A 26,127-nucleotide genomic window follows, 5' to 3' on the forward strand; every position below is an offset into this window, starting at 1 on the left:
AAGCACAGACTATGATGTATATGCATGTGAAAGATGCTTCCTTTAACTAAATCTTTTTCACTGAAATCTCATTTCTTTTGAATGTTTATGAATCATTCTTCTTATCTAATTATTTTTTGGAAACCACTTGACTGAAAGCATGTTTTTCACAATCATTAGACCGGTAGAGAATCTTTAGCATCCTGCAATCTAACTGTAGATTTCACAGACACGTTAAATAAACCTTAAAACGTAACCATTAGAACTTAAAGGAAGTTACATGGTACTGTTAAAATATTAAACAACACTGAGAAATCCCCCTGTGGAGCAATTCTGATGCCAAATTAGGGCATGTGTCACTGAGTTAAAATTCTCATCATTCTAGCTCTATAGACAGCTATATACCAGTGATCAGAGATAAGCAGCACCAATGACATTTAAGTGTTTATTTTCTATAGGGATAACACATCATGTTCAGGGAATGATACAGTTCCTCCAGTATTGGTGCACTCTGTCACACAAGCATTAAATCAAACTCTAACTCATGGTATACGAACAATGTAGTATTCACCCAGGAAAGGACAAAGTTCCTTGATTCCTCTGATACAAAAAGTATTTGCACTTAGGACTCTTTATCTTCACTTTCTCCTTGGAGAACCCAACACATTTTCTTTTTTTTTTTTTTAAAGAGAGAGAGAGAATGAATTCTTAATATTTATTTTTTAGTTCTCGGCGGATACAACATCTTTGTTTGTATGTGGTGCTGAGGATCGAACCCGGGCCGCATGCATGCCAGGCAAGCGCGCTACCGCTTGAGCCACATCCCCAGCCCCCCAACACATTTTCTTAACCTAAAGACTCTAACAAAGTTGATGTGATTTTAGAGACAACATATTCTAAGTGGTCACACACCCACAGGTTAAAGAGAAGATTGCTGTCATAAACCTACACTGCCCTGAATGACCAATGGACTTCAGTCCAATCGCTATTGTCCTACTAAGCTTTTATCATTAGGGAGGGGTAAGTGGAAGCCTGAGGACACTTTTGAGGAGAAAGGACTTGATTCCAGTCACTGCTTCTCCTCAGGTCCAAACCAGTTTGATGAAGAATTTGAAATCATCTGCAATTTTCTCAATAGGACCTCTAAAGCACAGGAAATAATGCCAGAAGTTAGTAAATGAAATGGCATCAAATTAAAGTGCTTCTGCACAGCAAATGAAATGATTAAGGATGAGAAGAGAGACCCTACAGAATGAGAGAAAATCTTTGCTAGCGACTCTTCTGACAGAGCATTAATATCTGGAATAAATAAAACACTCCAAAAAAAACCTAATAACCTAATTAATAAATGAGCAAATGAACTAAACAGATACATCTCAAAAAAAGAGATAAAAAATGGCCAACAGGTATGTGGGAAAAAATGTTGAATATCATTAGCAATCAGGGAAACACAAATCAAAACCACACTGAGATTTCATTTCACTCCAGTCAGAATGGCAGCCATCAAGAATAGGAACAATAGCAGGGTGTGGTGGCACATACCTATAACCCCAGTGACTCAGGAAACTAAGACAGGAGGGTCATGAGCTCAAAGCCACCTCTGTCTCAAAATTAAAAAAAGGGCAGGGAAAGTGGGATCAATCTCTGGTACAACAAACAAACAAACAAACAAATAACAATAAATGCTGGAGAAGATGTGGCGGGGAAGAACACTTTCACACTTGTTGGTGGGATTATAATTAGTACAACCACCATGGAAATCAGTATGGCTCCTCAAAGGACTAGGCATGAAGCTACCATATGAACCAGCTATTCTACTCTTCAGTTTTTATACTGAAGAATTAAGGTCATCATGCTATAGTGATACATGTATACCCATGTTTATAGCAGCACAATTTACAATAGCCCAACTATGGAACCAGTCTAGGTGGATGAATGGATGAATGGATAAAGACAATGTGGTATATACATAATGGAGTTTTATTCAGACATAAAGAAAAACAAAATTATGTCATTTTCAGGAAAACAGATGGAACTTGAGATCATTATGTTAGGCAAAATAAGCCAAACCCACATATGCTTTCTCTTATATGTGGAAGCTAGAGAGAAAAAAGGGGAAAAAAAATAAAAGGTGTTGGGAAAGAAATCTCATGAAAATTGAAGAAAGTTCAGTAGAATAGAGGAAAGAGTCCAGGGGAAGGGAAGAGGGGTAGAAAAGGGAAATAATGGGGAACAATATTGGCAAATCAATTTATTACTGTGTGCACGTACAAAATACATAATTACAAATCCTACCATTATATACAACTATATGCACCAACAAAAACATGGAAAAAATTGCTTTCAATATAATGCACTAATAAAAGCATAATAAAAAAGAAAGAAAGAAAGGAAAATCTGCAATTTGTTCAGTGATTTCTTAGGAGACTCTGGAGAAGGAAAAGGGAGCAGATCTCTCCCTAGTCCCTGGAGCTTGGCTTGGTAACAACTTTTTCTTAATCCTGTTTGATCATTTGAAAAAATAGGTTTTTCATCTCCCATTGGCCTGCCACCAACAAGACAGCAAATGAGTTATTAAAAGTATAGCAGCATGCACACAGGTGAGCGTGGTGCCCATCTAGCCGTGACTGAGAACTGGAGTTTGGGGGGGACACCTCTGGCCCATTGAGCTGGCATGGGGAGTTTGGCCAGTTCTAAATCATGGATTACAGACAAGATTCTCTCCCTGGCTATCCTTAACTTTTGACAACTCTTCAGAGCTGCTAGCCCATTCAGGTACCTTCTGGTCATTAAATGCCACACCCTTACTGCAGAGCTTATATCCAAAAGAAGGTGCACCAATAGCCTAAGTCTGGCTCTTACCTCTTGGCTTCCTCCAGATGGCACAAATATTCATAAGCAATGTTCTGCCGCCTCCTCTCATCCATCTCCTCTGCAGAAAGCCTTTCATCATCCACAATAGCTGGAAACAAAGGAAAACAACACATTATTACAAGGGCAGCCTTTATTGAATAAATACCTGAGACCACTTAGAAAAAACTCAGTGCTGAAGGTGTAGCTCAGGGGCGCAGTACAAATTTAGCATGCAGAAAACACTGGTTTGATGCGGCAGCTGGGGTGGGGGGGCAGCAGGACAAGGGGAAATTAAAGGAAGAAAGGGAGGAAGGAAAGATGGATGGATGTTAGTTCAACAAACCTTCAGAAATGGGGTATTATAACACCACACCTAGAAAAAGATTTGCATTTGAATTTACATTACATCAAAAAACCACAAACGAACAAAAACAAGACAGAAGAAGGATTAAAAGTACTATAGAGTCAGAACAGTGATCATGTTTTATGGAGTCAATGCCTTAGGATTTGAACAGCCTCAAGTCAATCAGAGCTAAAGAATTTTGTCCAGTGGCTACACTTGGAGGCACTGCCCCACACAGCATCCCAGAAACTCTGGGACTGAACAAAGAATATACATGTACTTGTGTGTTCCCAACCAATCCTTGAAGAAATTAATGCCTTTAATCTGACCCAAAAACCGATTGATCCCACTGTAGGAATGCCCAAGCCTCAGTTCCGCCTCACTCATTTACAAGGCCAACCTTTCTACTTGGCATGTATCCAAAAGACAAAATCAAGACAGAAAGTTATTTTAGATTTTTCAAGTCCACTCTCTTTGTTCCAATACAAGCCTAGTTCATAAACTTCAATACTTCAGCCTTGCTTTTCTGTGGAGACTACAGCCTCACCATTTCCTGCAGCCTCTACAGCATCCAACTGTCAATCAACTCTGCTGCCTATTTACATGACAATGTTGCTTTCCCATAAAAAGGACTCCTTTCCCTTTTTCTCTCCTGGAACTTTAAGTCTGACAGCCATAAAAGTAATTCTAGTTTGTTAGATCACTTCATATAATAAAGGTTGTGTGTGTGTGTGTGTGTGTGTGTGTGTAGCAGGGGAGAAATTCAGTGTTTGCTTTTTTGTTCCAAAAAAACAAATAATCAGCCATTTTCATAAAGGGGGCCAGTGGTCACAAGAAAAGATAAAGATATGAAGGTCACCCATCAGTCTCTAAGAAAACCATGCAAATCCCACATCCTGCTAATGACGGGGTCAACAACATCACTTTGGAAAACAAACAGAATTAAAATCATGTTTCAAACTCTTAAGGGGATAAGTACCAAGCTTAAGATCTAAAACTAATGCTAAAGCCTCAGACTATTTGAAAGAGAGTACTCTTGTTCTACAAATAAAAAGGCAGAATACCATAAGCATAGAAATACATACTAGATTCTTATTTATTGAGCTCTGTCTTTGTTTCAAATTATGTCATTTTTAGGAGCAAAGTTTTTTTCTATGCATTTCCCATGCAGGTGTCATGACACTATGATAAGGAATTTGTTTCCCTTTACGGTTAGGCACACAGGCTGAGTGGTCATTTGCCCAAGTGAAGAGCAGAAACACTGGGACTAGAAATATTTGGACAGAATGGAATAGTGTGGAAGAACTGAATGTCTCTGTAGATGATGAAGAAAGGGAATCAGCAGGAGAGGGGAGAGAGGCAACACGGAGCAGCACCTGCAGATGGTCAGAACAAAGGCAGGAGCGTGGGACTCTAGCCTGTCCCCATCTCCCTTCCGGCCATTCCCAATTTTCCACTGTCCCTCCACTCCTTCAACAGCTTCCTCATCCTGAATAAAGCCAGAAGAGGACAACAGGGTTTATATTTGTCAAAATCATGTTTTTTGTTGTTGTTGTTGTTTTTTTTTTTTTTTTATTAAACTCAATCTGAACTGAGCTTTAAAAGAGCTCTCTCATTTCAGAAAAGTACAAAAGCTCTCAATGCTCTTCCTCTGCACCTCCACTGGGGGAGCCCAGACCTTCTGCATCTCTCCCCGATCTGAGCAGCAGATTTTGATGCTCAGCCCACTTCTCTACCCATTCACAACCCAGCAGAAGCTTCATTCTAACACATGGTCCTACTAATGTCATTCCCTCTCATGAAACCTTGAGATGGCTCCCCATTTTCTCCAGCACAAAGTTCTAGAACTCTTTGCCTCTCCTCCCCTCCATGGAGCTACACTTCAGCCAGCCTTCCATAAAGTGCTGTATCCCAAAGCTGCACGGCACAGCTCGCTTTTATGTTGTCTTCTGCTCTCCACCTTCTCACTGCCTGGAAAGCCATTCTTCTGCTCTGTGTATGACATCTCCAGGAGACCTCATGATTTCCAATTTCCTATTTTAATATCAGTTTAAAGACTGTTTCCTATTTCTGACAGGATATTTCCATTTTATAGTACCTTCAGACAAATGTTAAAGCTTGATCTCAAAATAAAATTGGGGGAGCCTACATACATCTATCATCCCCAATTTTTAAGAACATAAATACTGGAAGTACTCTCCTTTCAGCTTGACCATTCCATCTAGGAAAAAGCAGAAACCTCCAGCTTTTGCCCCAACTGCTTCCACAAATCATGCAAGATTCTATCAGCCCAGGAGAGTTGCTGAGGGGCTTACAGACTCTGCTATTATTCAAGTTAAAATTTTTTAAAAAGTCAATGTGTAAATTAATACATACAGTTTATGTATTTATTTATTTACTTACTTACTTAGCAGTACCACACAGTTTTAAATGGCAAATGAACCAAATTGACCACAGCTGAAGAAATCCTATGTTTAAGCCTCAACCCAATAGCTACTTCCTTCCTAAAGTCTTCCCCAATTGTCTCTGTTCAAAATGTCCTCATTTCCTGGTCCTCTTTTACTGTGTCTTAACTCCTAGAAGACATTTGTGCCAGGTATGGTGGCACACACCTGTAATCCCAGCGGGTCGGGAAGCCAAGGCAGGAGGATTGTGAGTTCAAAGCCAGCCTCAGCAACAGTGAGGCACTAAACAATTCAGTGAGACCCAGTCTCTAAATAAAATATGAAAAAAGACTGGGGGTGTGGTTCAATGGCTGAGTGCCTGGGGATTCTTATCCGGCCACTCCTTCCCCCCAAAAAAGACACATTTGTGTCCTCAGAGCGTCTTGCTTACTTCTATGCAAAGGCCACATACCCACCAAAAATCTTTGGTAAACATAATCTCTTATCAAAAAAAAAAAAAAAAAAAAAAGGCCAGGAAAGGAACCCAAAAATATCTACGTGGAGTAATTTTATTTTCTTATTTCCCTGAATAAAATAAGGGTATGATCATCAAGGGTTCACTCAACTAGTGTTTAATTCATTGGTTCCATGTATCAGACTTAAAGCACCAGGGACAGGGCAGTGAACTAACCATGTGCCCCCACAGGGGCTTCCTTATACACATATCCTCCTTCCCTCTGACCTTCCACATACCTGGCCCCCTGCTCTTCCCTCCATGCTTCTGCCTCACCCTCTTTTCTTCAGTGGTAGAGAACACTACCATCAGAGTGTAAGCCAAAGCTATGAGATTGAAAAGGTCTTAACAGCAAAGACAGACACTTTGGACCCCAGGATGCCTGCAGAGGTTTCTGCATTACTCATCATTTACTTAGTAGCAACTTCTGATAAGAGCCGCAGGCATGGATAACAGCCCTGCCATTTAAAGAGCCATCATGGAGCTAATAATTCATTTGAGACATGACTTTACTGCCTGTAAAGCTCTTTTCCATGTTGTTGTGTAGTTTTCATAATCTCCCTGAAAGATAGGCATAATCTCTTTCTTACAAATGAGGGAACCGAGGTCAAGTGAGGGAAAGGACATCCCATAGCTACTCCTGGGTCAGCGGCAAAGCCAGAGCTGGATCCCAGGCTTTCCAGCCCCGCAGCCTGCTCCTGCACTGCTCCAGACCAGTACTCACCAACACACCAAGGATGGGTCATTTGAGTGGCTTCAGAATTACTTCTTTTAAAAAAGAACTTTATTAACTATGATTTCCTCTAAAGTTCATCTGTATTTTCTGCCTTGAACCCTAAGACACATGAGGAAGAATGTTTCTTAGAGATAAACATTGGCTCTCCTGAAGTATTAGCAATTCACAGAATGCCATTTATAAAATCAGCTGACAATGGCTAAAAGACATTATTTTAAAGCAGTTACATTCTATAGAAATCACATGATAGGGCTTATTCAGAGCTTTAAGGAGCAGAATCAAAGTGAGTTGGTAGAGAAGGTTTGGAAATAGAAGTGAGATGAAAGGAAACTTTAGATGGAGAGTTTCCTCCATCTAAAGAACATCCACAAAGTTCAATGTAAAAAGAGCAAAGATCTACCTCCTTTCATAAAGGATTGACATGGTCACTGTTTAATCTCCCCTACTTTCTATCTGCTGCCTTCACACAGGGACATGAAGGCCGCCACCACATCTTTTGTATTAAAATTCATTCATTTGTTCAAATATTTGAGTGGCTACTTAGTGCCAGTCTGAACTAGAGGCTAAACACAGTACGTGGCCAGTATCACTCACAGGTCTCTCATGTTTTTTTTGATTTTTTTAAAATATTTTTTGTTGGTGGACCATTCTTTTATTCATTTATTTATATGCAGTGCTGAGAATTGAACCTAATGCCTCACACATGCTAGGAAGACGCTCTACCACTGAGCCACAACCCTAGCTCCTCATGGGTTTTTATTATAGTTAATTCAAAGTTTGGAATAATTATAAATGATTAGATTTGGGAGATATACCAGAGGGACAGTTGTAAAGAATCAGCAAAAACTGTGCTGGGGATCCAGTTTTATAAAATGGTGTCATTTAGAGTATATCCTCTTAAGGAAAAGAAAAAGATTGAGACTATGATGGAATCATCAATGCAGAAAAATATATCCACCATTTAGTATTTTAAGTACACACTGTTATTCTGTGTGATGCAGAATTTCTACAAAGAATCCTACATATCTTTGGTATATAATTCGCTACAGTTGTGGACCGAACCATTTTCTATGAGTTTGGAACTTGCTTTACCTGAAAGGAAATAGGTAAATGGATACATTCCCAGTCTCTGAGCTTAAAGAATAATCACTGGAGATGGTATTTATACCCCAAGGAATGCACAAGAAGCAAGAAAATTGATTCTAAAACTAAAAATGGGGGTGAGGTAGGAGAATGGGATACAAAGTTGAGAACCAAAAGTTCAAGATTTTAAGAAAGCTGATACACTCAAGTAAACTTGACCCATGTTATATTCTGGCTTCCTGAAGTATTTCACAGCTACTTGAACTTAAAAGGGCCCCATGATCCAACTTCCCTAAATTGAATTTTTTTTTTAAAAAAATAGGCAAACCCGAAGTTGCTAGCAACCTGATATATGTTCATAGGCACTCTAAAGAATATGGAATGATGATGACAGTGTTAACCCATTTGTTAAAAACATAGGCTTCCTGGGCTGGGATTGTAGCTTAGTGGCAGAGCGCTTGCCTCACACATATGAGGCACTGGGGTCAATCCTCAGCACCACATAAAAATAAATAAATAAATAAAGGTATTGTGTGTGTGTGTGTGTGTGTGTGTGTGTGTGTGTGTATATTTTATATATAATATAAAACCATAGGTTTCCTCAAGTCACTGAGAAACTGAGTGCTTGGCCTCAAGTCTCATCCATTTCTGTATCCTCAAGGGACAAGGAAATAGTAGGTGCTCATTAAAGGCACATAACAATGTGCTCAACCTTTGGCTTGAAGATAGAGATACTAGTCATTCGAAGTCTGATCCTACCAAGCCCACTACCCTGATGGAATACAGCCTTCTTCTCTGGTACTAAGGGAAGGTGAATTTTATTTAAAGGTAGCCCTCTACACCATTCCTGGAATATCTCCCCATCACACAGGGCTAAGAAATTTCCAAAGTTGCAAATCAACATACAACCCCAGGGACTATTCAGGTTATACAAGGCTGTAAGGACTATGGTTACCCACTTGAATAAGAGAAGACCTAAAACTTCAAGTTTAGCAGGAGGAGGAAAAATTTTCCAGGTGAGGAAATAAGGACAGCCAACACTGAAGCTACATGTTTACCAATAAGGGTTAGATCCCATATTGGCCAACAGTCCCCTCCCTGTTCCACTGAGGCCCAAAAGAATTACAAAGCTCCTTTGTACAACTATTCAGGAATATGGGGAAACAGCCTTACAGAAATAACTGATCCTTTCCTACAAATGTGCTTTCAAGGAAAGTGGCATTGAGTGCTACATGGGAAATAGGGTTCTTGGATCCCACTTTCATATAAGAAACCCAAAACTTTTCCCCTAAGAATGTGGACATCACACTTGAGCACTTGGGTGCTGTTTGTACCAAGCCTCAATGGCACCTTTTAAGAACAGGAGTTCATTTCTAATTCTCACAAACAAAAGGAAAATTCACTTTGCCCACTGTGCTCATTTGAACAAGAATGTCTAGCTTCATTTTTCATAATCTACAAATCCAAAGCAAACCATAGTGATGTTAAGGACCATACAAAGAGATCAGCCAGCTGTAGACTGAGATGGGAGGAAGTAGGTCTGTCTAGAACTTTGTTCCATTGGGGAGAAGAATTAAAGGCAGTGATTCCTAGACTGGGAATTTCTTAGACAATTATAATTTCAAGAAACATTCTGGGAACCAAACCACCTCTTGCTACCAAGAAAGCACAGGGAAAATTCTACTTGCCCACTGCCTGCTCCCACACAGACACTCTGTCATCTCCACCCCACACAGTCTCAGTAAGAAAGAATGGAGTGTCAAATTTCCATGGCCAATTTTAAAGTTTTAACTTCAGCAACCGAAGGTAATTTAAAAATCTTCAGTATCTATAAGCTGCTACTATTTTTTAAATTTTTAAATTTATTTTAATTAGTTACACATGACAGTGTAATGCATTTATGCACTTTGATATATCATACATAGATAGGATATAATTTCTCATTTTTCTGAGTGTGTGGGGGAAAAGGTACACTCATACATTGCTGGTGGGACTGCAAATTGGTACAACCACTATGGAAAGCAGTATGGAGATTCTTCAGAAAACTTGCAATGGAACCACCATTTGACCCAGCTATCCCACTCCTCGGTTTATACCCAAAGGACTTAAAAATCAGCATTCTACCGTAATGCAGCCACATCAGTGTTTATAGTAGCTCAACTCACAATAGCTAAACTATGGAACCAACTTGTATGTCCTTCAATAGATGAATGGATAAGCTGCTATTATTTTTAAAAGAAGGGAAAGGAACTCTGACCATCTCTACTAGAGTATGAACTTATTTATGCTTAAGATGGTCAGTGAAAATTGCCCCAAATTATCTAGAACCAGTCTTAAAATGATTCTCACTGTTCTCTATAAATAATGAATACTTTAAAGACTCAGATGTTTAGTCGGGCATGGTAGCACAGGCCTGTAATCCCAGTGGCTCGGGAGGCTGAGATGGGAGGATCATAAGTCCAAAGCCAGTCTCAGCAAAAAAGTGAGGTGCTAAGCACCTCAGTGAGACTCTGTCTCTAAATAAAATACAAAATAGGGCTGGGGACGTGGCTCAGCGGTTGAGTGCCCCTGAGTTCAATCCCCAGGTACCCCTCCTCAGAAAAAAAGACCCAGGTGTTTACCTATACTTTAATACCCCATAGGAATAATGATATTTTATAAACGTTAAATAGACTTAGTAAGTTAAATAACCACAGTCCTCTGGGTTGTTCCCAAGTGGACTGGAGGTGTCGCTCGGTGGTAGAGTGCTTGCCTACCATGTGTGCAACCCTGGGTTCCATCCTCAGTCTTAGAAAAACAAAAACTGTCTCCAAAGGGTACTAAGTCACTGGTAACATCTTGTCCTTCTCTTAACAACTACCCACAAATGGTAAACTATGAGAGGATATTCCTGCAAAGCTGGAAGCTTTAGAAGACAATAGAATAGTCTTAGATGATTTTTCCTTGACAATTAGAAGAAAAGAAAAATAAATCACCAATAGCTCAAATGGAGGTACAAAATAACTTCCTGGTTAAGACTAGTATTTTTTTCCTGTATATGTTTCATAGTCCACATATTTTATTTTTCTAATCAATGTAAGCTCTTCATAATGGGTACATAAAAAACAGCAGACACAGCTAGGTGATATAAGCCTGTAATCCCAGCTTCCTGGGAGGCTGAGACAGGAATTCCAAGTTTGAGACTATTCTGAGTAACTTAGTGATATATATAAAAAATGGCTGTCTATATTGCTTAGTGGTAGAGCACTTGCCTAGCATGAGTAAGGCTCTGAGCCCTGAATTCAATTCCTAGTCTCTCTCTCTCTCTCTCTCTCTCTCTCTCTCTCTCTCTCTCTCTCTCTCACACACACACACACACACACACACACACACACACACACACACACACACACACACAAAATAGCAGACAGGAAGGATTAACAGTGAGCTCTTTGTAAATACCATTATTTTTTATATTTCTTAGTCCATGCATTCCTCTTTAAGATAAGAATTGCATTCTCCATTTTCCTGATAACAAGAGATAAAAGAGGTCATGTAATGTAGGCTTAGGTCACTCTAAGATCATAAAGACAGTTAAATGGCAGAATTTGGATTTGAAACCACTCTGATTCCCAAGTTCATGATTTTTCCACAAAACTTTCCTAAATACTCTATGTTACTGGTCTATATCTTTTTTAGATACCTATTATCAGAAATAACAAAAGCTGGGCATGGTAGTACATGCCTGTAATCCCAGCCACTCAGGAGGATGAGTTAGGAAAATCACAAGTTCAAATCTAGTCTGGGGAACAAGGTGAGATCCCCACATCTGGTGGGGGGGGGGGTTGAAATAATGCATAATGACAGAGAAGCCTTAATGCCAAGTCCAGCAAAAAGGATGACTTTTATGCATCTAATTGATCTATTTGAACTGCTAGAAAAGAATTACAGTCACTCAAAATGTCCAATGAACCTTTAGTCGGCCTTGTACAAAAAAAAAAAAGAAAAAAGTTCAAAGGCAGCAGAGAGGACATGATCAGAAAATGACTAAACGCTATGATTGATGCTTTACTAGAAAGCCCAACTGTCTGAACAGACAGCTCAGGTATGATAAGCTAAAGAAAGAATAGGTATCAAGGTGAGTGAAATGGAGTGAATGGAACGGACCTACTGGGGAGTAAAGAGAAGGCAGCAATAAGCTTATATGACGTGAAATGTTAACATGTCAAAATCAGAGAGCGGAAGAAAAACACGGTGATGTTTTGCCTTGGCAGGATTTGGCAATAGAAGGAACAGAATGAAGAGATGGTACGGGGGAAGAAAGAGGAAGCCAAGTAGCAGCCAACTCATTTTGTGACTTCAGAGAGTGGAGGTGGAAACTGCATATGGCTTAGCTCCAGAAAAATCACCCAATATGCCAATTTACATAAAGACGAGTTTGCACCATGAAGGGGGAGGGAGGAAACATGCATGCACCCCACTGTCCTAGCAGTATACTAAGGAGCTAAGCTGAAACTTATATCTGGTAGAGAATTTTAATATAATAGACTCAATTATGAGGCCATGATGTAGAACAGAAGGGTACTATTAATGCAAGCATATGCTGTTTGTTAGTCAGTGTGGATTAACACAATTCAGGACAGTCAATTTTAAAAATACTGCCAAAAACTCAGCTCTGAAATGGGTCACACTATTCCAATAGGGACATGTTGACAATACGGTCATGGATCAAGAATGCATTTCAACATAATTATATTCTAGACCAAAGTAGATCAGGCTAGATCTCATGAGTAAGAAGCATCTCTGGTTTTAAGAATATCAGGAAAATCAGCACCAATCAACACATTTACGGTTTGTAGAAGGCTGGACTTGTGAGAAGTCATAAAACACTGAATATGATGCCAACATCAAGCAACAATACTTGAACCAAACGTGCCGAGTTATTTAGTTTCGAAAAGTCATATATATGTATAAAGTGCTATGCCACAAATGATCTCATATGACTATACCATCATGGCATGGATGGAAAATATTACTGCCTCTACTTGCCCAAGATGAAAATGGACTAAGTGCATTGTTCAATGTCTCAGGGCTAGTAGATGGCAGAGCTGGTTTGTATTTAAAACTTCTCTTGGCTTTTGTTTACTTTCCACTGGCCTTTGTGTTTTGGAGGTCCCCTATTATGTTACAGCAAACACATTTTTATTCTTCTCAATCATCAACATGGGAAGCAGAATGAAATGGAATGGCTGATGTGGGAAGGGAGTGGAATTGGCAGGAGTAGGTGAGGCTCACATTGAGTTTGCAGCTGAAGAGAATGTATACAACCCAGGACTTTGTAAACTACTTGGAAAAAATACAAAACACACTGAGAACACTCTCTCATGGGAAAGAATTTACCTCATTTGGGCAAAAAAGCTGCAAACAAGTTTGGTTTTGGCCCATGTGCTTCTTGTCCTAACATGCAATGCCCACTACCCTCAGAAAGCAGATGGTCTCAAGTTTAGAAAAACTATTAGATATTCTTATGAACACAAGACAGACATAAAGGTTTTCAGATACTCTAATGCTACCTGGGATAGCAACCACATTAAGTATAATTCACACTGTTGTGGTCCAGACTTATAGTCTAAAGACTTAGCTGATCTCCTTCAGGCAGTTCTTCTTGGCTGGAGACAGGACCTTGGTACTGTATGTAAATCCCCTAGAACCACATGTCTACAGCAGAGAGGGGGAGAGGGCCAAGTTTTCTCTTTTATCAGCCACTAGTTCCTTAGAGGATTTGAACACAAATTCAGAATTAAGTCATTGTTTCTACTCCAGACATGAGAGCTCTGCCAGCATTTGTATTCACAATTATGGAGCCAAGCAAGAATAGAAATTTCTTCCTATTATTGATGGTCCACTAGGTACAAAATGCTGGCAGAGAATTTCGGAGATGCAGAATCCTAAATGCATTCCAAGTGTCTTATAATTAATATCAATAAACACAACAACAGAATGTGTTCTTTTTGGTTTGTGGCAAAGTCTCTAAGCTAAGTCATTACAGAACACTTCAGGAATAGAGAGAAGGAACAGGGTGGGAGGACTTTATGGCCCACTGATTTACACTCTAGCAGAAAAAAGCACATTTAACATTGGAGAAAAGTTATAAAGCCCTTTGGAAAAAAGTACATATTGGAATAGAAAAAGCAGATGTGTGAGGGGGTGGTGATTGTTCAATGATGAGAGTAAAAATAATAAATAAATGGTACACATACTTCAAGATGCACTTTTGTTCCTTGTACTTGGTTCTATTCCTCAGCTTTCAAAATCTGTTTTGTGAAAATACCTAAGGTAGGCCATTCCTCCCCAGCCCCTCCCCCAAATCTCTAAGTTTCCTGAGGATAGGAACAGGGAGACCACTTAGGATGTTTTGCAGCTGTTTCCATCAGTGCAGGTGAGAGGAGTGCAGGTATGCGAGGGCAGTGAGAACACCAGGTGGCAGCTCAAAATCAGGGAGCTGGGCAGAGAGTTAGTCTATTTGCAAAGGTTTGTTACTCAGCATTTTGTTACTGTGACAAACACCTGATCCTCAGAAAATAACTTAGAGAGGAGGAAAAGTTTCTTTGGGCTCATGGTTTCAAAGGATTCAGTCCATGATAAGATGATTATTGCTTTGGGCCTGACATGAAGCAAAACATCACAGTGGAAGGGTGTGGTGGAGGAAAGCTACTCAACAGCTGGGAAGGAAGGAGGAAAAAGATAGAGGGATTCAGAAGGGGTCAAGAGTAAGGGCATGCCCCAGTGACCAATGACCTACTTCTTCCAACTAGGTCCCTCTACCCGATAATCCATTCAAATTATTAATCCATCAAATAAATTAATCCACTGATAAGGTTACAACCCTCATGCTCCAATCATTTTCTAAAAGCTTCATCTCTGGGCATTGCTACACTACGGACCAATCAGATCAAAACCACAGTTTTTTCAACACAGTTAACTTGGCATATCTAATAACAAAACTCACTGCATCAGAAAGGTTCTGTTCATTGGATCTCAACTGTTAAGTCACTGGCATAAGTTACTATAGTCACTGTTCATTCAAATACTCAAAGGAAGGTCTCCACAGCCTGTTTGCCAATATACAAAGTCCACATGGATCTGCTTTCCCTGGCAACATGCTTAGAGTTGTATTCACAGAAAGGTGGTTGGAGGCTAAAGAAAATGGCCCTAGATCTGCACTTCAAAATCCTTGGTGGTTCTTATCCTCTCTCCTAATGCTTCATCCACTGCCACCCTCATTGCCTCCCCTGCAGACAGCCTCCAGCAGCACACAAGACACTTTTCTGTCCTCTAAGCTAGATTCCTCAGCAATGGTCTTGGACCACTCCAGACTTTCCTCCAATCTGAGCTGTGATATTGAACAATACACTAGGGGTTTCCACCCACAAACTCTTCCCTCTTATATCAGGTCAAGAAGTAGAGGTACTTTGGGGACGATGCAGGGCAGAAAGGTGGGATTCAGCAAGCAAAGAAAATTTTGTAGAAACCTTGTTATATGAATGAGTAAAGAGAGGAACCAGTGGAGGTGCTAATAAGAAATAAAGGATGAAGCTTTCACTTAACATCCACACTTCCACAGCCACAGCCAGCACCAGTCCTTCTCAATGGACAGTTGGTTCTGGTACAGTATTATCACATTTAACTCACAGTATCAGTATTACCCCCATTTTATATATGTAGGAAGAGTCTTTAAAAAGCTCAATCATTTGTCCAAAATCACCACTGACATGAGCCACATGTCTTGGAGCACTCTCATTCTTAACTGCCATGCCGCTTTCAGGAGAAGCAAACCTAAAGGCAGTTTGGGGGACCCTCTCATGACCTCCACACCCCCACCCAGCTTTCCAAACTGCATTCATGAGCTTTCCAAAGAAACCTCTGCTATGAACATGGCTGCATAAATATCCATTGGAGGCCTTGCTTTCAATTCTTTTGGGGTCTATACCCAGAAGTAGACTTGTTGGATCATGTGATAGAAATAATATTCCATGTTATTATGTGTGTGTGTATCTGTTTGTCCATCCACATGCTTTGATATTGCTTCCTCCTTTAATCTATTTTAATATAGCTGCTACAAACAGCAGGAGAGAGTCAAACAGGAAAAGAACTGGGGGTGAAGAGGAGTATCTGTGGGCACAGCTCAAAGAACAATTAGCATAAATATCTCACATCAGTGTCACCCTTAAAAATACTATCCATTTTTACTCCACAGCTGCTCAACGTTTCACTATTTAATTCACTAGGGGTTTCCACCCACAAACCCAATAAAACTGGCATTCCAAAATGATGTGTCGTGTACCTGTGGGCCACATGGATGGGCCTGCATGCCACCAGCACCTGGCTTAACAGCACAGGTGAACAGCTTCATCTTTGAACAACTGGGCTCTGACTGGCTGGGCTCCCACGGTTCTGCACATGTGGAGGCAGTTTAGTGAACCCAGTTGAGAGACAGCATTTCTGGGAAGACCTCATTCCCGTCATCTGACCCACAGCCTCCATCCACAGGGCTCTCCAGAAACTTCTCAGGAATGGATGTGACCCTCTTCATGCACCAAACCTCAGGACCCACTCTGTTCACAGAGTGGGTCAAAGAAGATCTTTCTCATTCCATTTGTCTTTTGTAGGGCTGGGCTCATCTCATGATAGAAACTGTTTTCTTCTTTCAAGTTTTACAATATACTTGGAGGGTAGGATTATTCCAATTTGCTAGAAAAAAAAACTAAGCAAACCCATTCTTCATATACTTTAGCACAAAAACCACAAAGTTCTTCAATGTAAATAATTTTTTTTTCTTTTTTTGATACTGGGGAATTGAACCAGGGAAACTATACCACTGAGCTACATACCCAGCACTTTGTATTTTTTATTTTGAGATGGGGTCTAAGTTGCTGAGACTGGCTTTGAACTTGTGATCCTTAACTTTCCAAGTCACTGGGATTACAGCCATGAGCTACCATACCTAGCTATAAGTAAAATTTTTTGTGACAAATGTATTACATACGACTTTCCTTCATCCTTAAAAGCAGAGAGCAGTGGCCATGGTGGAAGGAGTAGTTAGTTCAGGGAGAGGTTAAGTGAACCATAGAATAAGGCTTTTGGTACAAGATGTGCTGGTAAACATCAATTAACCAGTTAAACAGAGGATTTCCCATATCTTTTCTACTCGTGTTTTACTTTGCCCTCTTTCTTTAAAAAGATAGGGCTGGAGTTGTAGCTCAGTGGTAGAGCACTTGCCTCACTTGCATGAGGCACTGGGTTTGATCCTCAATACCACATCAAAATAAATATATAAATAAAAATAAAAACCTTGTGTTCATCTACAACTAAAAAATATTTAAAAATAGAAAAGATTAAAGTAACAATCTAGAAGATATTGAATATTATTTCTACATGTAAAATCAATTACATTTAAAAAAAAAAACAATAAGTAACAAGCGTTAGTGACAATGGGGAGAAAATGGAACCCTGTGCATTTCTGGTAGAATTGAAAAATGGCACAATCACTGTGGACCATATGGCAACTCTTTTAAAAAGTTAAACACAAAATTATCACATGATGCAACAACTCTGCTTCTGGGCATAGAACCCAAAAGAATTGAAAGCAGGGGCTCCAATGGATATTTGTGCAGCCATGTTCATAGCTGCATTACTCAAAATAACCAAAAGGAGGAAGCAACACAAAAGCCTTTGGATAAACACAAAATGATACACAAAATGAAGCATGCACACACAATACAACATCATTTAGGCTTAAGAAGGAATTTTTGAAACATGCTACATCCTAGATGAATCTTGAAGACATTGTTCTAAATGAAATAAGCCAACCACAAAAAGACAAATACTATGATTTCACTGACACAAGAAGTAGTTAAATGCATAGAAAGACCAGGTGCAGTGGTGAACGCCTATAATTCCAAGGCTCAGGAGGCTGAGGCAGGAGGATCACAAGTTCAAAGTCAGCCTCAGTAACTTAGTGAGACCCTAAGCAACTTAGCGAGACTCTGTCTTAAAATAAAAAATTTAAAAGGGCTGGAGATGTGGCTAGTGGTTAAGCACCCCTGGGTTCAATCTTTTGTACCAAAACAAAACAAAACATAGAAAGTAGAATGGAGATAGTTGGGGGCAGGAGATAAGAGACTGGGGAATCAGTGTTGGATCCACAAAAAATGTGATGGTACTTAATGCCACAGAGCTACATATTTAAAAATAGCTAGAGTAGTAAATTTTTTGTTATGTATATTTTACCATAATTTAAAAATTCCTATATAGTACTTTGTCAATGTTCTAACTTCTCTGCACATATTAATTCACTTGATTTTCTCAACAGCCCTATGAGGTAGTTCTATTGTTAGCATCATCTTCTTCACTATGACTTTGTCCAGTATCTCACTGCTGGTGAGTGGCAGAGCCAAGATGTGAACACTGGAATTCAGGTTCCATCATCTCATCCTTAACAAGCTTGTTCTCATCATTTCACACAGAAACAGAACAGATCCTGTTGCCCCCATACCATTGGGAAATTGTTCAAACCTCATGTGATATATTCAGCAATATCCAAAGGGCCCATCACACAGAGACATCTTGTATCAAATTCAGCCTCTTTAACCAATTTCACAGGACCAGAGAGCTTCAAAGTAGAAATGATATCTCTCTGGTCTAATTCTCTTTTCAAGACAGAACTATACTACCCCAAGAAGATATAAGTTTGCCTTCCTAAATCTTGTATATTTTTATCTTGTTATATTTCCAAAATTACACAGAAGCCATGGTCTCTGAAAGAACCCAGTCCCAGGAGCCCAAAGAATGTAGGTTCTACATCTGGCAGGAACCACTTTGACCAAGAGGGTTATCCTCTCTGGATCTTCTTCATTAACAAGTGGATATAATTTTAAATCATCTTCTTTTAACTAGTATTCACAGTCTAAGATTACCTTAGCATATGTAGGAATATTTTCAAATTTTTAAAATGCTGTTCTCATTGAGAACTGAGAAGTTTAAAAATAATCTAAATAAAATGCTTAACTGACAGTTCAATAAAGATCACGTGTATGTACACCTCAAACCTTGCTCCTTGAAGTCTAATCAGTCCCTCACACATTGTTACGCATCTATTCAAAAGACAACGATGAGACAGTCGACAAATACCTAGGATTTCACTTCTGCTCAAATAAAATGCCTTTCCTTCATTGCCAACATTCTGCACATTTCTCCCAAGCTCATGCTAGGACAAGAATAAAGAAGATCAGATAAGCAAGGACATTGTCACAAATATGAGCCCCTCTACATGGGGGCTGCAATTCAATTTCTCTGCCTTACTTTCAGTATATTTTATTTTATAGTATTTCTTAAGAAAAAGGAATTCTATTACATAACATCATACTATTACTCAAACCAGGAAATTTGATACCATACTACTACCTAGTCCATTTTTAAGTGTCATCCATTGTCCCAGTAATGTCCTTTATAGTTTCTTTATAGTTGTTTTGTTTTGCTTTGTTTTTGTCTCTTTAACTGTCATGTGTCTCTAGCCTCCATTACTAAGGAACTGTTGTCAGCATTTCTCTCTCTTTTTTTTTTTTTTTTTTTTTTTTGTACAAAGGATTTAACTCAGGGGCACTTAATCTCTAAGCCACATCCCCAGCCTTTTTTTTGGTATTTTACTTAGAGACAGGGTCTCACTGAGTTGCTTAGCGTCTCGTCTCGTTAAGTTGCTGAGGCTGGCTTTGAATTCATGATCTTCCTGCCTTGGCCTCCCAAATTGCTGGGATTACAGTTGTGTGACACTACACCCGGCAGCCTCTTTTTTAATCTTATGTTTTTAAGGATTTCCCAGGCAGTGATTTTGTCATAGAATGTCTATCAATTTAGATTTGCCTGAAGTTTTCTCATAAGGATGCACCAAAGGTTTTCTTTTAATTGAAAGGATAGGAAAAGAATTTCAAAATTTTCTTTGAAAATATATATATATTAAGAAACAGTAGATATGTTATCAATGAAGGCTTTGTAGCCCAATCTTTCTCTTTATATCTCCCTTAACCTTCTCTGTGGGCTTAGACAATTCCTGTGAATGTCTCACCTGGAGATTGGGGTGGGCAGGGAGGGCAGTCACACAGAAAAGAATTCCACTCCTTCATGTGTGAGCAAATCAGGCTTTGGGTTCCAGGTCCTCGCCAGGTCCTTTCCTTCTTTCAGCAGCTATTCCCTAGCCAGTAGATAGTTTTGTTTTTGTTTTCCTCTCTACCCCACTTTTTGCAGGCAGAAGGGCTCTTCCTGGTTCCTGGCATTACAGCAGGGAGAGCTCAGAGACATTTCCCACTCCTTGTAGCCTACACTTCATCCCACGTGTGCCATGTTCGGCTGTGGCTCCTACTCATGCCTGGGCTTTGAATGCCCTCTTTATTGATGGCACATAAGGCTGCCTCATTCTTGCTTTCTTCAGTGAGGCAGTTTCTTTAGTGTTGATGTCTTCAACACATCTGGCGCCAAGAGCAATGCTTGTCCACAACAGTTCAGTCCACCAAGTTAAACATAGGTAGGGAAGAAAAAGGTATAGATGACACTCTGCAAGCTGAAGACAGAGACATGAGAGGTAGAACAAGAATGGCAAGGGGTACCAGACTCACAGAATCCTAAATGCTGGCTCTGTAGGAAGCAGCATTATTAGGCTTCTATCTTGTCTCACCTGCAGGCTCACTTTCCCACCAGGTATCTAATCCCTTCTTCTCTTTTGATTCTTTCTCTCACATTCCATGGCAAATGCAACCTCTCAGAGAACAGACAATTTAGGAGAAAAATATCTATACTTTAGGGAGCTAATTTCTGTATTTTTTCTAGGAAAGGAAAGAGTTCACTGAAATGTGCTAGACAAGACCTATGGAGGAAAGCCTAGAGGGAGGGGTGTCCCAGATTATGAAAATGAGGAAAAAAATTAAAATCACATGCCAACCATTACCGAGCACTTAGAGTGGTGCTAGACATTCTTCTGAGCCTTTATACAACTAATGTAATCCTCCTGAAACTGTGTGCAGTTTGGCTCCTGGACCCACATCTTAACCATCAGCCTATGTCACCTTGAGCTCTTATGGTCTCAAACACTGTCATTCTAGCTAGCCTGGGAGTTCCTCTGCAGGTCAAGGAAATGAATACCCTGTCAGGATGCACTGACATGAGACTCAGGTAACATGAGTAAATTTTGGTATTTATGAATCAAGAGATCACATGCAGAAATAAATACTTTGTCTTCCAAAGTATCCCTGTTTCATTTCTGTACAGATCATATGTTTGGATTCCTCTTTTGGAATACCTTCAACCCTCCACCCTTCCCGTGTTAGGGGGGGTGATCATTGATACTGGGAATTCCGAAGGGGCACTCTGCAACTGAGCTACATCCTCAGTCCTTTAAAATTTATTTTGAGATAGAGTCTCAAAAAGTTGTCCAGGCTGACCTTGAACTTGCACTCTTCCTGCCTCAGTCTCCAGAGTTGGTGGGATTCCAGGTGTGCGCCACAGTACTCAGCTTATGTATTTCTTTTAAATACCCTCAAAGATGAATCACGCATTTGCAACCAACCAGTAGTCAGTTTGAACCAAACCTAGAAAATAAGGTAGCAAACTAAAGGGTTGATTACTTTGTTACATTATTTTGTCCTTCCTAGCTTATAAAATTATTCTGATGGCAATTCCAAAAGAAAGTAACAAAATATCCGAACTACAAGAATTGATGGGAAGGGCATTGTTCATGTAAATGTTTATTGCTGGTCTGTTTTTACCCTCACAACTTCACATTTCTATCCAAAAGTTAAAAAACTGTTCCCTCAGTTGTCTCCTCAATTTGAAAATGACTGAGAATTCATTGAATGTGTCAGGCAAATACTAAAACATTGAGGTTAAAAAGCAGGCTTTGACATAAAATACCTGGAGCCAGACACAGTGGCATGTGCCTGCCTGAGAGGCTGAGGCAGGAGGATTGCAAGTTCAAAGCCAGCCTCAGCAACTTAGCAATTCCCTGTCTCAAAAAATAAAAAAGGAATGTCACTCAGTGTTTAAACACCTCTATGTTCAATCCCTGGTAGAGAAAAACAAAAAAAAACAAAATAAAACAAAGCAAAAAACCCACAACCTGGAGTCTTATCCCAGTTCTGATGTCCACCAAACTCTAAGCCTCAACTTCTTGACTTGTAAAATGGGATATTATCTAAAGAGGCAAGATCCAGGCAGGAAAGAAATGGTACTCCAAAAACCCAACTGAAAACTACAAAGGTGTGAACAGGAAAACTACTAAGGATTGTGGGTATTTGGGAACGAATATCTGCAGAGCCACAGCCCCATCCCGAGGTCTCTCTCAAAGATGTAGTCAGCTGATCCTCAAAATTACTTATTTTATGTGTCTGTCTATTCTACTAAATGGCAAATGCCATAAGGACAGGAAGTATCCAGCTAATTCACTGCTGGGCCAGAACACAGCTCAGTCCTTGGCACAGGGCAAGCTACTTTTATGAGCTCTGATTATGAGGCTATTTTAAATAATATAATCATTTGAAAAATAAGGTATGACCAGGTTGCTATACAACACAGGAAATAAGTAGGGAGCTGGAATCTTTAAAATACAGATGTGGGTCTCCATCCCAGCTCCCACAACTTTGATTAGCTCAAGAGGTATGTGATGCTCCAAAAAAACCCACCCCCATAATATTAGCTTGGGAATACACCAGTCTGATTTTGACTAAAGCCATAAATCTTTTCCGGTGCTTATGCGCTCCCTGAATTTGATTATATGAATATATAATCAAATTATATGAATAGTTAATAATTATATGAATAGTTAATTCTATTTGGGAGATTATGCAAGTTTATATGATTTAACCCAACATGAATGTGTCTGCTCTTAACTTCTACCAAAGTCATTATAAAAAGACCATTTGGAATCACCACACATTCTGGGAACTGTGCAGCCACTGAGAAAATTGCCTTAAGCAGTAAGAGAAACATAACAAGACAGCAAGACCATTTTCCTCTACAGTGCATGTCAAAGAGATTACTGTTTACCTGTGTACATATCATTCCTACATACCTATTTTTTATACTAAATTTTATATATATAAAGCAACCAAACTAACAATATAACTTTATTTTTTACTTATTGGTTTTAGTTATACATGACAGCAGAATCCATTTTGATATAATTATACAAGCATGAAATATATCTTATTCTGGTTAGAATTCCATTCTTATGGACATACATGCTGGTGTGATTAACTGTGTTATTTTCATATATACACATGGGAAAATTACATCAGATTCATTTCACTATCCTTCCTTTTCCTATCCCCCCTCCTTTCCCTCCATTCCTTGTTATCTAATCTACTACACTTCTATTCTTCCTCTCACTGCTCCTTCCACCATTGTGGATTAGCTTTCACATATCAGAGAAAATATTTGACCTTTGGTTTTGTTGTTGTTGTTTGGAGGGGGGAGGGTTGGCTTACTTCACTTAGCAGGATAGTCTCCAGATCCATCCATTTGCTAGGAAATATCAAGTCATTCTTCATTATGGCTGATTAATACTCCACTCTGTATGTGTGTGTGTATAATATATACACATATTCACATTTTCTTTATCCATTCATCTGTTGAAGGGCACTGAGATTGATTCCATAGCTCAGCTACTGTGAATTGAGCTGCTATAGGCATTTACGTGGCAATGTCACTGTGATAAGATGATTTTAAATCTTTTGGATATATACTGAGGAATGAGGTAACTGGGTCAAATGGTGCTTCCATTCCAAGTTTTTTGTGGAATCTCCACACTGCTTTTCAGTGTGTTTGCACCAATTTGCAGTCCCACCAGCAATGTATGAGTGTAGCTTTTTCCCCACATCCTCACCAAATTTGTTACTTTTTTTTTTCCTCTGGTACCAGGGATTGAACCCAGGAGTGCTCAACCACTGAGCCATATCCCAAGCCCTTTACTGTATTTTATTTAGAGACAGGGTTCATTGAGTTGCTTAGGGCCTTGCTAAATTGCTGAGGCTGGCTTTAAACTTGCAATCCTCCTGCCTCAGAACTCTCAAGCTACTGAGATTACAGGCACAAGTCACAGTGCCTGGCTGTTACTTATATCTTGATAACTGCCATTCTGACTAGAGTGAGATGGAATCTCAGTGTAGTTTTTTTTTTTTTTTAAGAGAGAGTGAGAGAGGGGGGGACAGAGAGAGAGAGAGAGAATTTTAACATTTATTTATTTTTTCTTAGTTCTCGGCGGACACAACATCTTTGTTGGTATGTGGTGCTGCTGAGGATCGATCCCGAGCCGCACGCATGCTAGGCGAGCGCGCTACCGCTTGAGCCACATCCCCAGCCCCTCAGTGTAGTTTTAATGTGCATTTCTGACTTCCTTAATAAGACTCCTAAAATACAAGAAGTAAAATCAAGACTCAATAAATGGAATGACATCAAACTAAAAAGCTTCCTCACAGCAAAGTAAACAATCAAGTGCATGAAGAGAGAGGCAACAGAATGGGAGAAAATCTTGGCCACCTGCACCTCAGACAGAGCATTAATTTTCAGGATACATAGAGAACTCAAATAACAACAACAAAAAAATTAATAAATGAAATAGACACTTCACAGAAGAAATACAAATGGTCAACAAATAAATGAAAAAAAAAGTTCAACATCTCTGGCAGTTAGAGAAATGAAACTTATGCCTAAGTCCTACTCTCTTCTCCATTAGAAATCCCCACTAACAGTTTAGTGTAATTCCTTTAAGATTATTCCTTAAATTGTTATACATATACACATATTAAAATACTAATGGATCATTGCATACATATTATTTTGTAAGTAATCTTTTCATTTAATGGATCTTGGATAGATTCCCATATCAGAACATATAGAGCCATCTCATTCTTTTTCAAAGCTGCATAGGGTTATTTTTTTTAATTTTTAATTTGTTTTCATTGGTTATACATGACTGTAGAATGCATTTATGTACTTTGATATATCATACATAGATGGGATATAATTTCATTTTTCTGAGTGTGCATGTTGTAGAATTATATTGGTAGTCATACACACACTCACATACAGTAATAATGTCTGTTTCATTCTACTATCTTTCCTATCCCCACATCCTCTCCCATCCTCTCCCATCACTTCCCTCTACCTAATCTAAGGAAATGCTATTCTTCCCTAGTGCCCCCCACACACACTTATTGTGAATTAGCATCTGCATATTAGAGAAAATATTTCATCATTTACTTAAACCATTCCCCAACTGCTAGGCATTTAGGTTAACTTCAGTTTTTCTACCCCTCAATTATTTTCATTAATTCTGCACAATATATATACAGCTCATATTTTTTCTTCATTTACAATTAACTCACTCTTCTTGATACAGTTTTGCTGATTCTACTCAAGCCAATTTCCTATTGAATCAGTGCTTGGTGCCATATGGGCTGAATGGTTTATGTGTTGTGGTTTGGTTTGCTTTAAGTAGTTGCAAATTCTTTGATTATTTCCAGTGAGAGGTGAGTCCACTCTCCTTGAATCTGAGCAAACTTGCAATGGCTTCGATCAAAAGAGGGTGGCAGAAGTGATGCTATGTAACTTCCAAAGCTAGGTTATAAAAATCCATGCAGCTTCCACTCAGTCATTAACTGGAACATTAACTCCTTAGAATGGAGCCCTCTTAGAAACCTTCCTCTCTGGAAGCTGGATGCCAAGCTGGGAGATGACCAAGCTGCACAGAGAGCTGATCTTCTGAAGATGCCCTGGTATCAGAGCAGCCGAGACCAGCCCTTAAGCAATCCCAGCCCAGGTACAGGCACAAGAGTGAAGACGCTTCCAGATGATTCCAGCCCCCATCAGCTTGAATCTTTCAATAGAGGTTTATTAATTGGTCCAGTAAATGGAGCAGAAACAAACCATCCCTACTGTGTCCTACTGAAATTCTCAATTTAGTGAATCTGTAAGCATAAGAAGATGCTGGTGATTTTATTCTACTAAGTTTTGGGTGGTGTGTTATGTAGCACTAGAGCACTGAATGGGTCTGGCCTGTCTAATTTGAGCAGGTAACATTCCTCTCACCCCAAATCCTATTAACTTCACCCATGAACTAGAATCTATTCTCCCTACCTAGAGGAATGTCATAGGGCAAAAAAAAAAAAAAAAGCTAAAATTCTATACAAAGTGTGTGTGTATATTGTTTCCT

At 39.4% G+C, this 26,127-nt stretch overlaps 1 protein-coding gene across 1 annotated transcript in view; it reads right to left on the reverse strand.

The window, feature by feature from the left end:
- Iqgap2 (IQ motif containing GTPase activating protein 2) overlaps positions 1–26,127 on the reverse strand; it is a 289,643-nt gene that overhangs the window by 243,308 nt on the left and 20,208 nt on the right. The window contains exon 2 of the mRNA XM_005328940.5: positions 2,842–2,941. Coding sequence (XP_005328997.2) covers positions 2,842–2,941 — 100 coding nt within the window. The remainder of the gene's footprint in view (positions 1–2,841; positions 2,942–26,127) is intronic.

Source organism: Ictidomys tridecemlineatus, chromosome 1 (assembly GCF_052094955.1).
Source record: "Ictidomys tridecemlineatus isolate mIctTri1 chromosome 1, mIctTri1.hap1, whole genome shotgun sequence".
Classification (NCBI taxonomy): domain Eukaryota; kingdom Metazoa; phylum Chordata; class Mammalia; order Rodentia; family Sciuridae; genus Ictidomys; species Ictidomys tridecemlineatus.